This window comes from Actinia tenebrosa, unplaced genomic scaffold (genome assembly GCF_029948245.1).
Source record: "Actinia tenebrosa isolate PJP-AT-01 unplaced genomic scaffold, QUT_ActTen_1.0 PGA_scaffold13__45_contigs__length_12533684, whole genome shotgun sequence".
NCBI classification, from domain to species: domain Eukaryota; kingdom Metazoa; phylum Cnidaria; class Anthozoa; order Actiniaria; family Actiniidae; genus Actinia; species Actinia tenebrosa.
Genome location: NW_028292573.1, coordinates 12,033,152 through 12,050,364, shown reverse-complemented (window position 1 = coordinate 12,050,364; position 17,213 = coordinate 12,033,152). Strand labels below are relative to the sequence as shown.

General features: G+C 38.2%; 1 protein-coding gene across 6 annotated transcripts in view; it reads right to left on the bottom strand.

The window, feature by feature from the left end:
- Positions 1-17,213, bottom strand: part of LOC116305057 (uncharacterized) — a 31,410-nt gene that overhangs the window by 8,432 nt on the left and 5,765 nt on the right. Inside the window, exons 1-12 of one of the 6 annotated variants that reach the window (XM_031714893.2) lie at positions 16,709-16,919; positions 14,490-14,686; positions 13,804-13,920; positions 13,309-13,384; positions 11,240-11,281; positions 10,065-10,213; positions 9,840-9,955; positions 9,090-9,153; positions 7,891-8,241; positions 6,951-7,171; positions 5,572-5,864; positions 5,017-5,131 (exon numbers count right to left, since the gene is read on the bottom strand). In XM_031714893.2, the coding sequence (XP_031570753.2) occupies positions 5,017-5,131; positions 5,572-5,864; positions 6,951-7,171; positions 7,891-8,241; positions 9,090-9,153; positions 9,840-9,955; positions 10,065-10,213; positions 11,240-11,281; positions 13,309-13,384; positions 13,804-13,920; positions 14,490-14,686; positions 16,709-16,755 (1,788 nt within the window). In that variant the 5' untranslated portion in view covers positions 16,756-16,919. Of the gene's footprint in view, positions 1-5,016; positions 5,132-5,571; positions 5,865-6,950; positions 7,172-7,890; positions 8,242-9,089; positions 9,154-9,839; positions 9,956-10,064; positions 10,214-11,239; positions 11,282-13,308; positions 13,385-13,803; positions 13,921-14,489; positions 14,687-16,708; positions 16,920-17,213 lie in introns of those variants that run through there. The other 5 variants (XM_031714890.2, XM_031714894.2, XM_031714891.2 and 2 more) reach the window with 5 other exon arrangements.

Below are 17,213 nucleotides of genomic sequence, written 5' to 3'. Positions count from 1 at the left end.
GTGGTTGGTTCTTCATCTCGGTTGATGCGACTTAGAGCATCTGCATTCTGGTTGTGACGTCCAGGGCGATACTTGATGGTGAAGTTGAAGTTTGCTAACTCTGCAGCCCACCTCTGCTCCACAGCTTTCAGCTTACTCTTTGACTGTAGGTATGTCAGCGGGTTGTTGTCTGTGTAGACGACAAACTTCGATCCCAGCAGGTACTCCCTGAACTTCTCACATACAGCCCACTTCAAGGCTAGTAGTTCCAGCTTCCTCGATGAGTAGTTCTCCATGTTTCGCTCTCTACCTCTCAGGCCTCGGCTGGCATAAGCGATCACTTTGACTCTGCCGTCCTGTTCTTGGGACAGCACGGCTCCCAATCCTTCGTTGGACGCATCCGTCTCTAGGATGAAGGGCTTGGTGTAGTCCGGGTAGGCCAGCACTGGTGCTGAGGTTAGTAGATTCTTTAACTTGTTGAAGCTCTTTTGGCACTCTTCTGTCCACAGTACGCCAATCTGCTTCCGGGTGGTCTTGTTACTTCCTCCGCTCCCGAGCTCAGCAACTAACTTGTGCAGCGGGCCTGCCATTTGAGCGAACTTGGGGACAAATCTTCTGTAGTATGATGCGAAACCAAGGAATGATCGCAGATCGCGCACTGTGTGGGGGACTGGCCACTCGTTAACTGCCAGGGTCTGTCTCGACACCGTCAGCAGAGACCACGTGCCCCAGGTAGGACACCCGATCTCTGAAGAGTTGACACTTGATTGGTTCAACCTTTAATCCATGATGCTTCAGCTTACTGAATACCGTTTCCAACCGCTCAAGATGTTCTTCAATGGTGGATGAGAAGACTATGATGTCGTCCAGGTAGACCATCAGGGTGCGAAGTATGTCCTCTCGGAAGACTCCTTGCATCAACCTTTGGAAGGTCGCTGGGGCATTCTGTAGTCCAAACGGCATCCGAGTGTACTGAAACAAACCCATGGGCGTTGTGAACGCAGTCTTGTGCTGATCATCAGGATGGACTTCAACTTGATTGTAGGCTGATGCCAGATCTATGGTGGAAAAGTACTTTGCGCCACGCAGTGCCTCCAGCGATTCCTCTATCCTTGGTAGGGGGTACTGATCACGCTTGGTTTTCTGGTTCAGCTTCCGGTAGTCGACGCACATCCTCAAGGCTCCAGACTTCTTTCGTACAAGCACTATTGGGGAGGCATAGTTACTCTCACTTGGACATATCACTCCTTTTTCTAGCAAGTCTTGTAGATGCTGTTGCACCTCCTGGTATTGGTTTGGAGGAATCCTTCTGTAACGCTCTGTGACAGGCACATCATCGTCTGTGTAGATGCGATGATATGTTGTCTTTGTACAGCCAAGGTCCTCCTTACATGAAGCAAACACCTCTTCATTTCTTTCGAACATCTGGAGAGCTTTCTCCCTCTGAAGTTCCGTCCCGGGGAAATGTTCCAGGGTAATCCCGTGAGGGGGTGTCTGTATCCTTTGCCAACGTACTTTGCCCACAGCTTCCCGTTGGTGTGGCATCTGAGGGTCAGCACTAAGGTTACAGCACACTGTCACCATGTTATTCTCGTGTAGGAACTCCAACTGCTCTCCTCTCTTGACCATCTCTCCCTCTCGCACAATTCCAATCCGCGTCCTCGGCTTTAGCCATATGTCCTTTGCCGTCTGGTTGGCAACTCTGACATAGTAACACGTCTTGGTAGTATCCACGAGAGTACTGGCCACGGTGAGGTTTCCTTCTACTGGTACACCAAGGGGTTCGATCACAGCATCATTGCCCCATGATGGGCCTGTGACCAAGATATCAGATTCTGTGAAAGCAGGGACCCAGACTTTGTCTGAGCCGGCTACTTTCACGAACCCAGTTTTACGTTTACTCTTCTTCTCTTCATCTTGCAGGATCTGTTGGTATTGGGGCACCTGCCCAAGAACGTTGGTTCCCAGTAGGCCAGGTACCCTCCTCTGCATGACTGTAGTGGCTGCTGTGTCCTTCGTGATGAAGATGCCGCACCCAGGGACCACCACTCCTCCGATCGCTACTGTAGCGACGATATATCCAATGTAAGGGATGTCCAAACCGTTAGCTCCTCGCAGCTGCAGTAATCTTGTTTCAGGGTGTAGGTCTCCTAGGGTTGGCTGTAGCTTTTCCCTGTAGAACGACTCGGTGATGAGGGTAACCATGGAGCCCGTATCCACTAAGCTTTTCACAGGTACTCCGCCAATCCTCGCCACCACTGTGGGACTTGTCCCGACAAACGTTTCGTTCTGAAAAAGAAAATTAGAGCCACTACAGTTCCTCTCCACGGCGTGGCTCACTGCCGTGGAGAGCTGGAGTTTGACTCCTTCTGTGGTGCTGCTGGTGCCTTGTCTTTCAGGGGCTTTGGGCAGTTCGGCCGAAGATGTCCAAGCTCGTGGCAGTTGTAACATCTCCTCGGACCACGTGGGAGACTTCGTGGTGGTGATGGGCTTGCTAACTTCATGGTAAGTTGGGTTAGCAGCTTCTGCTGCTCATCCAGCAATTTTTGTTGCTGCATGAGCCTCTCCACCAGGGCCTTCTGTCCTGCTGTAAGCTCTTGGATGGCATTTACTTGGTTGCTCTCCACCAACACCTCCTTGGCCGCTGCATGGCGATGTGCTCCTCTATCTGTGTCTTCCGAGCTACGATAGGCCTCTTGCCTCACCTCGTTGAAGGTCTTCTCGGGATGTTCTCTGATATAGCGCTTGAGATCCCTGCGCAACAGGTTGTCACGCAAGTTCTCAACGAATGTGTCTCTGAGGTTCTGGTCCTTGTTTTCCAGGGCTCCTACGTGTACTCTGGTTATGTGCTCCGCCATCGACATCAGGGCATGGGCAAAGTCCTGGATGGGCTCCCTGTCACCTTGTTTTCTGGCGAAAAACCTCTGGAGAAGCTGGGTCTTGGTGAGCTTCTCTCCGAAGACGTCTCTCAGAATCCTGAAGAAACCCTCCGGGTCTGTCCAGTCATCCGCAGGCCTTAGTCGAACTTCATCTCGAGCCGCTCCTTCTAAGCTATGGTACAGGAAATCCACCGCCTCTTGATCAGTTAACTTCTGGGCAGCCACAGACCTCTGTGCATCCGCTATCCAGTCTTCAAGCACTTTGTCGTCTCTGCCACCAGCATACTTTCTCAGCTTCCTCTCCCTTGGCACTGTCACTTGTACCACTGGTGCAGGAACAGGTTGGGCAGGGGGTCCTCCTTCAGCCTGCATGCCATCCAGCTGTGCCTTGAGTGCAGCCAATTGCTCTGTGAGTGCAGCCACAGCTTCTTCTGCCATGATTCCAGTCTCGTTCCCGTTGGTAAATAATCAGTAACTACTAATGTCAACTTTCTTGCAGTCCCACTTCTGACACCAAAAATGTAACCGGCGGCAAGGCGCTCAGCTATGAATCAGATTGCAAGTGGTTTTGACAAAAGAATTTATTGAAAAATTCACACAACTTTACAAAACTTGAAGGAAGCTGCTACCATCAGAAAGAAGATCCATGACCAGAAGAGCAGAGCACTGGCCGAACCACTACAAGTTGGAGAGCGAGTACTCCTTCGCAACCGTAAAGTCAGAGGAAGAAACAAGATTCAAGATAAATGGGACAACCAAGTGTACAAAATCGTCGAACGAAGAGACAACAATACATATGTCGTTGAAAGAGCTGATGGACATGGAGGAGATAAAGTTGTTAGTCAAGGAGAAATGCAAGTGTGTCCAAGACCAATGCTGGAGATACGAGGACGACACAGGCAAGCTGACAGGTCTAGACAAACATGTACTGCATCGCCAGAATCATCAGATGAAGAAGATGACATTGGAGGAATGACAATCGCCTTTCAACCAATGACAGAACCAGCTGAACCTGATGATGATGATGATAGTGACGATGCGTCTGAGGAAGAACTGGCTGCACCTGTACTCCGACGTTCCACAAGGACAACGGCAGGCCAACACAGCAACCTCTATAATCTTCCAAGATCCGCACTTCAGCACTGACGAGTCCACCTGCGCATCATTGTTCCTGAATTTGCTCGAGGACGAAGCAAACAAAAAGGAGGGGCAAGTGTGACAGAGTCAAAAGACACTATTTCGGACAGTAATTATTTAGTCATAAATCTATATTTTAATTAGGAATGCCTCGTGTACACATAGGAATGTAATTCTTTAGTTAACTGTTTGCGTGGAAAATGCGTAAGCAAGAAATAATTTCCGTACGTAATTACATTACAGTGAGTCATACCTAGGTTTGGCGCTTGTTTACGTAAGTTCGTGTTTGGGACATCCTGTTTGCGCCTAGGGCGTGCAACATTGCATAGGATGTGTAAGGTCTTAAGAATGCAGGTTTTTCCATAAAAGTAGGCCCAAACTAAGCTTAAATCAGTGTAGTAAAAGTTCTTGAAGACGTTGCACATATCAAGACAAGGAATTCTCTACGATGTAAAGAGATATCCTGTAATCTCGTTCCCGTTTTTTTTTTCATGCATTGTAAAGTTGTGTGAATTTTTCAATAAATTCTTTTGTCAAAACCACTTGCAATCTGATTCATAGCTGAGCGCCTTGCCGCCGGTTACATGGTGTGCAATGTTAATGTGCCACGTCTCAATAATGCAACCCTGGTTTCATTCCAGGGCTATAATTTGTCGTATGTGAGTTGTTTGTTGGTTCTTTACTGGGCTTCAAGGGTTCTCTGGTTTTTCCTCCCTCCTTAAAAATTGACTTCTAAATTCTAATTAAATCTATTAGCTGCCAAGTGAGTTGTAAAACCTGTTTGGCTATCTACCATCCACCCCTGAGTTGTATATCCAGTTAGATTTTCAGCCATGAAACGGAGCTGTGTAATAGAAAACCCATCACAAGTGAGGTTTACTTTCTGATTTGTGCAGCTCAAAATTAAGGCTCAAAAAATACTTTATCAGACTCTGCAACGAGGGTTCACAATTATTGGTCTGTAAAACAGAAATCATATCCCCCAAAGTACTGGAAAATGTAGTTACAGAATATGCCGTACCTCTACGTAATTGGTTGGAAATATTCCAACTCTTCCTTTCAGTTCTCCTTCAATCCAGTTTCTATCAATTTGCCTCTTCACGATGATATAATCTCCTTTTCTGAATGACAGTTCCCTGGGGGGAAAAACAATAAGAAACAAATAAATGGGTGAATTAGGTAAGATGCAAGATCAATAACAAAAATGGGAATAAAATAAGTGAATCTGTGAGATATTCATATACTGAGCATTAAGCCTCCTGGTAGAGCCATTACCAAGCCGAACAGGTCAGAGGGGTTGAGACCAGACTAAATAATGATAAATGAATGAATGAACAAAGGGATGATTTAATAAGGGAACAAAATTAATGAATCTGTAATATACTGAGCACTAAGCCTCCTGGTAGAGCTAACCAAGCCAGATTGGTCAAAAGGGTAGAGACCAGAATAAGTAAGTGATCCACAGAGTTTCCAGACTGGAGGTTTGGTGCAGGCCAACAACTCTGTCCAGCAAAAACAATGATGTCATACTGAAATTAGAAGGTGCTAATACCAGATACATGCATCATGTACTTACTTTGGATTTTGAGCATCAAAGTTGTACAAAGCCATAGCAAAAAACTGTGGTCTTTCAGCAGCTTTCCTAGCAGCTTCTTCAGCTTCTAGCTTTCGTCTTCTTTGTTCTGCCTCTCTTTCTCTTCTTTGTCTTTCTTCTTGTTGTTGCCGTATCATCTCTCGTTCCTCTTCTTGTCTCCTGCGCTCCTCCTCTTCTCGTCTTAGTCGGGCCTCCTCTTCGCGTTTTCTTAATAAATCTTCATCAGATGGTGGCTTTTGTTTAACACCTAGTTCTTCAGATGCAGATCTGCTACTCTATAAAACAATGCGATGTGACATTTTAATCCATTTTGAATTTTATAACCTTTGTAATTGAAGGCAACAGTTATGGCAGGGATAGGGGCAATTTCTTTAGGGAGGAGAATCTTGGCTGCTCTCAAAATGCCAAAAATATAAATTTTTAAAAGTTTTGCTTGTGTGGCTGGCTTAAAGCCAGAAGGGTAGACATTAATTTCAAAAGTTTTTTTTTTATAAATACCAATTCTGGCTTAATCAAAGTGCAAACACTGCCCTCCATGATTAATCATCCATGTATTTAGGCTATTGACAATTTTGTGTTTAAGCCATTGACAATTCAATTCCCACAAACTAAGGGACTTGGATTTTTTCTTAGTTATCTTAATTTTGCTTTGACATTCCCCTCTCTATTAATACTAGCGAAATAATTCTACATCTTGAAATATGTGTTGACAATTTGTAATTCTGTGAATACTGTTTACCGTAAATCCTCTATTTAGCCTCCCCTCTCAAATAAGCCCCCCCCTCTCTAATAAGCCCCCCCTTTTTAAAGGAAGAAATTTGTTAAGCTTCCCCTCTCTTTTTAGCCTTCTCCTTTTTTCTCTTACCCCCCTCCCTGCCAGAATTTCCAATTTTCTTCATGGGTGGGATATGAATATTTTTTGGAACTACACATTTTATTAAATTATTTATATGACAATACTAATTTGAATAGAGAGGACACTAAGAAAAAGGAACTTTTGGTAAGAATCTGGAGGGGGGGGGGGGTACTCCCCTATATTTGCTATACGGTTACGTGCCGCCAAACAGGGCATGGTTTTCAGCAATTCTACTCTGGAACAGGGTATATAAAATTGCGCTTGCTCTGGGACAGGGTATATGAAATCATGCTCTTTTTTCTCTGGAACAGGGTATCCATTTTCGCAATACCAGAACAGGGTATGATTTTCAGCGATCTTGCTCTGGAACAGGGTATGAATAAATTTCAGCTATTTTACTCTGGAACAGGGTCAGGGTTCAGTTGGCTCAGTGACACATCCCTACCCTAAACTGGCAAGAGTACCCCCTTCTCGGGGTAAAAATGCTTTCTAATGTTGTACTTACAGGGACTGGTTGGCCTCTGAATCGGCTTTCATACATGCTGGTAGCTGTTGGGGGTTTGGATCTTTCTTCTTGTTGTACTGTTACTGTAGTGGGAACAGTTTTATACATCGGACGATCAGCAGCTGAACGAGACAAAGGTGCAACATAATCAGGTGGTCTATTGGCATGGACTGGAGGATGAGGACCTGCTGTGATACGATGCTTAACTTCATCACCAGAATCTATATGGATGGGGAGAAAATACAACAAACATTCATAAATAATTCCACCAAATTAATGCCTGAGATCTACAAATCCTGCAACTCCTTGCAACACTTGTTGCAGAACCACATTCATAAATAATTTCTGTGACAGCTTATGTCTTCATTTGAGAATAATACATAATGTTAACAACAACACTTGTGCATAGGTTGACTTTTCAGAAACTCTTTCAAGTTACTTTAAGAAAGAGAAGAACAAAACAAATGTGTCTTTAATATGATTTCTTGATGTCTATGATGTATTGAACAGCCTTCATCAGATAGTCAAGAGAGAAAAAGTGTGCATATAATTTATATAATTATTTAGATTAAATAATATATATTGTCATTAATAATTATAATATATTGATAACTAAAGGTAAATTATAAAGCTGAATAACTTAAGATGTCAAATTTTAAGCTTTAACAGGAACATTTAACTGAGATAATTAGTGACTAAAGTCTATAGCTTTAAAATGCTGAATTTTATATGTCATTATCTAAATTAAACATTCTGATCTTCATGGTCTCTTGCATAAGCTTTCACCTTTTAATAGATATTCATTCGGCTTGAGAGATTGGTTATTGTCACTATGAATAATTCACAATGCTATTATACTACCTCAAGTGATGTGATTCAATAGTTTAAGAAAAAGTTATTTGGTTTATCAAATATCTTTAAGCACTGCTACCTAACTAACCATATGAGGGTTGTTTCCTGTGAACCCCATACGACAACGGCTCTTCTTTGGGAATCTGTTCTCCTCTAACCATATCCTGATACCATGCTGGAACATTTACATCCCGCTGATGACCCCCTGGCGGGGACACTGGTTGAGTGCGAGTGGGGCTAACATATGGTCTCTCTGGTACAACTGGGCTGGTATAACTTGGCTTATATGGTTCTTCATTTATTGATTCTACTGGTCTGGCATGCATGGGGTGGATAAAGTCACTTGGTAATGGTGGTCGTTCATGAAGTTCCTCTTCTCTGTGTTCATCACCTGCTTTGGCTGCATCATTAGCCAGTAATGCAGATAAGTTGGACGATGCTGGAAAATCACAGGAGCGGATTAATTGCCAAACTTTTAGCAAAGAGTAGGAATTGAAATTGAAGTGCAGAGCTTTTTAATCCTCGATAAATTAATTCAAAATCAATTTGAAAACATTAAGTTAAAATATTAAATGTCATAATTATTGATAGCGCCATAGATGGCATTGAAGATTTTTTAGTTTAGTTACAAGACATTATTAATTGAAAAAAGATAACAAGTTTAGAGGTTAAATTGAAAGGTTATATTGATATTAATGCAAGGTTATTTGAACACGAGAATATTAGGTAAGTAATAGTCATCATAATCAGATAATTAGTTTCCTACAGAACCACATGCAAGCTATACACCTCTTTAGCTTGGGCGAAATGTTTTCCTATTTCAAACCACATGTCATTTACTTGAGAATTAGATACAGTCCTTTGACTAAACGTTGTTGTTTGATTGCCTTCATCCCTACGTGCCTAGCTGCCGCATATGTTATCTAACACATCTTGAGCTTGCTGTTTTCGATCCCATTTAATTTGCTAAAACCATGCCTCGAGCATACGGCGAAGATTTAAACTGGCGAGCAGTTTGGATGACGTAAGTTTTGGGTAATTTACCCATTATCCTTTTCAGTCTTGGCAGGTAGGGATGTTCTGATCAACAACAACATTTAGTCAAAGGACTGTATTTTGTTTGAGTCATTCTGATGCTCTAGCCACTCAGCCACTGTGAACTCATAGCAAGGTCTTTATGGCATTTTAAGCTTGGAGGACTCTGAATTTTTTCTGAGAAGATAAGTTTTGAAGAAAAATATTTACATCTTTATACATGTTAATAAAACCCTTAAAACTATAACATACCTCCAGCTGTTGCATGCATCTCTTTAAACATCTCCTTGTACCATTTGTTACCTTTCTTTATGGCCTGAAAACAATGTCAACTCAAAGTTGGGCACTGCAAAGTTGTTGTATAGCAAGTCACATGTGTATAAATGAAATCATTTTGGCACTTGTTTTAAATCTGCCATCTGTAGACTTTGTGTACTGTAGGTTACCACTATATTGACTATTTACAACACAACAACACTCTACTCACATGTTGACACATATGGCAGAAGGAAAACCGAGAACATTGGAGAAAAACCCTTATGGCAAGTGAGACAACACATCAAAAATACTCAATATTATGTTAGTCTCAATATTAGGTGTGTTATTCTTGACTAACAAAACCTGGAGTCACGGTTAAACTATTTAACCGTGACTCTAGGTGTGAACTGCACAGAAGTGAGAGACAGCACTGACGCAGTGCATGCCACACATGCCACCAAATTATTATCATGTTTAATAAAATGTTGATGTAAAATGTCAACAGGAACATGACTCCTCATGGCAATTGAGACAAGACATCAAACAAACTCAATATTATGTTGTTCAGTCAAGAATTTAACTGACACCCCAGGTGTGAACTGCACAGAAGTTAGAGACAGCACTGTCAAAGTACATGCCAACCAAGCAACCAGTTTACTCTCATACTTAATAAAATGTCAATGTAAAATGTCAACAGGAACATGAAACGCACTAGCTATAAAAAATTAAATTCTTCATACTCACAGGTCTACTTGGTCCTTTGTATTTCTCTTGTTCTAGTATATTAGGGTAACGCCTCTCAGGCTTGGCTGGGGGTGGGGGAGGCACCTTCTTGGGAAGAGGTTTGGGATCTTTTGTGGCTGTGGGAGGGAAAAAAAGTAAAAGTATTTTGTTTTAGTTTAATAAATTAAATATAATAAACACGTACTTTATAAAAATAAATGTAAGCATCATTGACATTTGCAGTACCTTCAATTTCAGCATTTATTTTTTGTTTTCTAAACTGATTCATGGCTGGTCGGTTGATGCTTGCATAGTATGGACCAGAATCCTGGCTGCTTGATTCACCATTGGCCATGTTGAAGTCTTCATCAGAACCAATAGAGCCTGATGTTAACCTGAAAAGCAGACAACAAATTGTCAAAAAACTATGAAAATACAATATTATTAAGAAACACTACTGAAAGACAGAGGAATAAAAGAAAATTCAGCCAGCAACAGATTTCAGTATCAGCAAGCAGATGGTTGCTGCCAGGAATACTTGGTTAATAGTTTGATACAGCTGGTGAAAAATATTCTCCTATTGCCTTAAAATCTAAACTGCACCCAATTAATGTTTGCTCGCAACATGCACCATGCATGCATACTGTACATGCACTATAGTGGCAGCAAATTAAAATTGGTATCTAAATCTTAACTGTACCCAATGTATCCATTTAATGTCTGCTGCAACATGCACAATAGATGCATAAATGCACCATAGTGGCAGCAAATATTGGTCTTTACTCTAAACGGCACCCAATAAATGTCTGCTTGGCAATAATTTCTTTTATGGTTAAGATATTAGTCTTACATGCTTTAATTCATTATTAATAAAAATATTGTTAAACTGCAATAAAAATTAGTAATTAGTATTATGTTAACATTTAATTTATTTTTATTTTTTAGAAAAGCAATTATTCGCAAACATTTAAAGACGTAAAGCAATGCTTGTCTTACTTTGTTATTGGTAACATGAAAGGTTTATCATTAAAATCATTAAGTTTATTATTAGATAAATCAAGACATATTATTAACCAGAGCTACCACAAGCTTAATTGCTAGATTTCTCACACTAAACTTTTCATGCAGATTTAGATCATGCTAAAACCTTTGATGAGATGTAAAGAGTTATAACATCTAACAACACCCAAAAATCAGACTTCAAATGATACCTTTATCCATAATAATAACAGATATGGAATATTATGAATCCAGTTTAGTATGAATTACAGTTCAATTAAAGTTGTTGAAATAAATGTTTTGAAAATGTGGTGTAGAGAAAAATGTATGACAAGGATATGATTTTATTCTATTAGACTACATGGATTGTTATTCTGTTATAGTTATTTATAATGAGTAATATTGTAAAATGCGGTACTAACGGTGGCTTATATCCATAAGATTCATGAGAAGGCTCATCAAATCTAGAAATAATAAAAACCATCAAATAAAGCATAAGGGATAAAACAAAATAAAAATTAAATTATGAACAGCATCAATAAAGAACGCATCAAATTACAGCTTACCAATAAAATTATTAGAGGTTATAAATATTGGGAAAAAGTTAAGAATCAACTGAAGATATGATTAAGATCTAAAGATTTTATAAGGTTAATTACAGCTATAATATTAATATCAGTTCAATTTGCAAAAGTGAAAAAGACTGATTAATTATGAAAATGAATAAAAATAAATTAATATTGATTTAATAATTTGGTATGGCTTGTGTTGTAATAATACACTGGATTCATATGGATTGAATTTAGTTTAGAACAAGTCACATAAAATGTGGAAATTACAACAAAATTTCTGAGGTAATTCACAGTAGTTTTTCTCTTAAACACTATTATAATATTAACTCATTGTTTATCATTGATCCTATATATTCACTGTTACAATTATTGTTACTTTGAAAGGCCTTATGATCAACCAAGCGCAGAAGGTTAGGTGGGTGGGGGGGGGGGATGGGTGAGGTGATTGTTACTTTGCCCTGTTACCCAATGGGAATTTTAGAACACGTTCTGAGCCATCCTAAGCTAGCTAGCCTAAAAATGTTCCAATCCCCAAGAAACTGGACTAAATTTGAATCCATTTGACACTGCTCCACCCTTTCAAGCACCCCTGAGCTGTACAAAACAATATTCACTGTTTGAGCAGATAAAATATGATCAACCTTGGAAGCGCAGAAGACACAAGACACTGGAATAAATTTGAATCTTTTTGACACTGTTATTTTCGTGAAGATCCACCCTTTCAAGAACACCCCTGAGCTGTACAAAACAATATTCACTGTTTGAGCAGATAAATTAAAATATCCTCTTGAACAGTGCTATTATTTGTACAAAACGTTATCTACTGTCTTCCCTTGAGTGGTTAAAAATATCCTTGTAAACAACTTATCTCCATATAATCCTTTTAAATATCAGAATTTATCATTAAAACCCACTTGACCTCTCATTCCCCGACCCACCCTTTAAGCTTTGGTTTATCTATGGATGCTTTGCCATGGGCGTTTAACAATCATTAAATAACCAGGCTTTAAGCATAATAATCAAAACGATAAAAAAGCAATATATAGTTCTTTTCAGTTAACGCTTAGGCATGAACCTTTCATGCAACTCAAACAAATAAAGACAAATTCTTGGAATGGGGTAAATTTTTCCTTCTTAGAAGCTGAAAGAGTCTGAACAATTGAACACATCCAGGGTTTTTTTCATTGTGTGTTGTTGTCTGAAATGCAAAGCTGGAGCCCGATGCTATCATCTTTCATCTAATTTTAGATATTTTATATAGATGTACATTATTGAAAGAAAATACCACCTTAGTTCTCAAAGAATCAATGGAAAATACCATGTGCATCAAATGTGTGTGGTATTTTTCATTAATACTTCTCAAACTGTGGTAATTCCTATACTAATCTTATGATGAGCTGTGATTAAAGGGTGTTAAGTTCAATAATCTTTTAAGACATTAGTTTATACAAAATGTTGATACTAAAATTTGGAATGTTAAGATAGTGGAAATTTTATGGCAATTTGAATATTAGGTTTGGCAAGTGAGAATAGTACAATATGAATTGGTTGCTGCTTCAGTGCAACATCCTATTGCTGCAGCAAGCTCTGAAAACTATCACAGTGTTTTGCCAGACAAAAAAAATTGGAAATAATATATTGATAGCTAACAGATGCACAAGTTACTCTTAAATTACAATAAACATTTCAATCATAATATTATGGATTTTTGAAATTAAATGAAGATTGAATATAAAATTGAATTGAATGAAAACTAATCATTAGGTCCAATAGCACTTGGATGGAATGACACAACATCACTATAAATGTTCTTTATGGATTTATAAAGAAAGAAATGATACTCAAGGAAAGAATAAAAACATAATTATTGTTAACATGATTTTTAAATGTTAACTACAGGAGAATGCTTGTGAACTAACCTTCTAGCCCCTCGACCAACAGGCTGTGGTTTTTCAAATCCTTTATGTCCACGGCCCTCAGAATATGGAGAAGATTCTGAAAAATTAAAATGACAACTGGGTATTAATGACATTTCTTATAATACAAGCAATTAGAGTTTGTTAGGTTACATTCTCCTCCACAAAACCTAACAAGCAAGATTCTAATTTGATCTCTGAGTTATCCCAGAGGTTGTTCGGGGTAACAAAAGAAAAAGGAATAAATTAAACTACAGGCATATAAATAAGCTATGAATACGATTAAGGAAAAGTCATGCTTTGCGATTGGCAATGATATACCTCTTGGCTTAGTGTAAGATCTAAGAAGCCCTATACTTAATTCTGAAGAGTTAAAACATACAAACATAAAATGACAAAGCTATCAACATCAAACAAACATAAAATCATGCTGTAAAATAATTATTTTGGATATAAGTAAGAATCAGTTCATCAGTTATTAGTAGAATACTTATTCACCTGTAGTAACAGAAGATGCAGATCTGATTGACTCGGGATTGGTCAGCAATTTGATTGGTTGAGGAGGCCTTGTAACATTAGATATAATGTTGGGGTCCCATTCAGACCTGCTATTAGCTAAAACAGGAAGAACAAGAAACTTAAACACACATGCATCCAAAATACTGAAGCCAGGATATCAACAACCTAACTAAATATGTTAGATGTTACAGCATTAGTTCATGCAATACATCATGGTTGCCTAATTAATCATAAGGTCATTAGGAATATTATAAAATAGGAGTTTGGTTAAATTTTGAAATGATAGGGAGTAGGTCATTAACTAGCCAGACAGTCTAAGTGAACATTTTATAAATTACTTAGCTATCAATAATGTTTAAGCAAAACTGTTTAGGCTGGAGAACTTTGCTCATTTATTGGAGCATTCTCTGATCCCCAACCCTTAATGAAAACCCTGATAGAAGAGCTCTTATGAATATTGCTTACTGAATCCACACATTGAATCAGTGTTGATTAATTGCCCCATTTGTTTCCCACAAGAATCATTCCTTTTTTTTCACAAGTGATTTTAAAAATCAATATAGATGAGATTTCAACAAATAACTTAATTCGCAAAGGAATGCCATGTGGTCTGAAATGAGATATGATTTAAGATGAGTCTGTTAAAATCAACTTTATTCTCATACCTTCAGATACATATGTGCTATTGAAGTTTTCATCAACATCGCCTTTCCATGTCATTGGTCCTCTAGGTAAGGTAGCATAGGAGGGTGCTTCTGAAGAGGGCTTGAACGTTGCCCTAGAAACATGTGTTCCTCTGTTGATATCCTCTGTGGTATAGGCCCCAGCACTAGATGATTGTGCAGCACTGGAATCAGGTTTCCTTATAAGTTTTTATAAAAAAAACATTTCAACTTAACAAAGAATTTTAACTGAATAACATGGAATCAAATAATATATTTTTACTGAGAGTATTGCTTAATGTCTGGGAAGGACAGAAAATTATCAGCTGTACAATGTTCTCTTGCATTAATCTGGCTTCCCAAATTCTCTCTTCTAAGCCCTCCATAGTCATATACCACTCAGTGGATACCAAAAAATAGATGTCTAAAGTAAACCTGAATAAAAGAGAGAGTTCACACATGTTTCCTGAGCATGGTGATTGAGTCAAAATAGCCCTTCCACCTTGGGCCCAGGGGCTTTATCAAGACTACCAACTATAAGAACACAAATGTATAACACTTAAATAACATGCACATACACACACATAATTTTGAAATCAAGTAGGCTGATTGCCAGTGCATGAAGACGACTCAGGTAATAACAATGTATATATCACTGATTTTAGTTCGGCACTAATTCATTTAGAAACATCCACACGAAAACTGAGCCATAATTAACTGCATTAGTTTATAAACAGTTTGAATAAGAATATTTTTCTTTTCAAAATTGCAAAAATATACAAATGTTCAAAACCTTAAGAACTGACAGGATTGTTACAACTTGGATGGAATAAGCAAATTTTATGTCAGAAAAACCCTATGCTATACGAAGTATAAGATACATGTAACATCAAATGAAGAGTAATGTGTAAAAACCTGTGTTAAAAATTTATAATCAAGAAATACTGAGTCACTCATATGTTAATACCTTTTTAAACTTCAAAAAGAAAATGAGAAACAAATGGATTGAAAAAGGAAAGTACTGTATCTCTTTAAGTATATAGCCTCTAAAATATGACTCAACTAAATGACAGAAGCATGTATGTCAACATCAATGTATTTTATAATTATTCATATTAAGGTTTTCCATGCTCGACTGCTCAAGTGCACTGGGTCTAACAGTTAAAGGTTCACTGGTTCTCAACAATGTAATTCATTTAGCTGGTTTGTTATTTACCATTATTTAGACCTTTATATGGAAGTGTTGTTATTGAACAGAATTGCAAGCATGTAACAGAAGCTTGTTTACAGCTGATGGTCTACTTCCTTGAATAAACCATTCATATTTGTTCATAAGAACAATTGAGGGAAACAAAGTATTTAATTTAATTTCTACTTTATATCAAATATTTTCAAAGAATAAATATTTATTCCAAAGATTCTATTCCCTCAAGCCAAAGAAATCTATATCAGTAAGAAATTTTTTAAAAGGTTTTATAAAGTGTTTTATTCAAGAACGCATCTTGAAGTCACAAGTCTGAATTACATGTGTGCATAATAACAATATTATATAAATAAATGATGATATAAATCTTTTTTTTTAATGGAAACAGCCTGAGAAGCTCCAATCAAGCCTGGCCTGTCTACTGCTATGTTATGTTTTCAATATTCTAATATCCAATACATATTAATAATCTAATGAATAATCTCTATAGCAGAACTCCTGACGATATTCATATCTACAGCACAAGTACTGAAGGGTTGGTAGTTGAATTACATACTCGTAAGATGTCAGTCAGTCTGGTTTGACAACAAAAATAACTCACATATTAAAGGGTCTAAAACATAATTATGCTTCATACAGAATCTATGAATGGGTTTATTTGGTTTTTTTTACTGCCACATTTGAAAAAACTACTAAAAGATATTTTAACAAAATGCTGAAATTATAATCCAACAAAGATATTATTTTTTTAGGTTCTTCAGAAGGGAATCTGATAAACAAAAGAGTGACTCAGAGGCTGTGTAATGATCTAGCAAAATATGAATGATAACAACATGATAAATAAAGACTAAACACTATACCACATACAAACACTAAAGTAAAGAATCTCATTATCGATAGTTTTAGTGTTAATAATCATAAGTATCAACTGTAAATACCAATTGTAATAGAAATGAGAATGTTTAAATATGATGTAGTTTGAGTTAGAGCACTATAGGTACAACAGATCAAAACCTACTGTTCAAACGTGAATGTTGTAGTAGAAATAACTTTCTTGTCAGACATGGTGTGCAATATTCTGGATCAGCTGGATGACAGAACGATCCCTGTAGCAGGAAATCTTAAGCAGAGAACAGCCTGTGTGTTAGTTATTTCCCACGGTCAAAAACTCAAGCCCTGGAATATCCAGAGACCTAGAAGTATTGGGATGCTTTGAGATTGAAATCTGATCTGACTTGTACACAAAAACCCAGTGGGTGTCAAGAGGTGATAGCTACACCTTGAAATACATGAACAATCATCCGTCACAAACAACAGTCAAAAATGGAATGTGTATATATATATATCACAGGGGGAAAAAGCATCAAATCTTGATGAATTAAGATATTCATCTAGACAGTGAAAACCAAGTTACAAGGTATTGTATAGGGGAAAAGTAATATATCTGCTCTATTATCATAGATTTTGATTTTAACTTTAATTGTTACACTGATCCTCAAAGGTTAAATTGGAATCACAGCTAC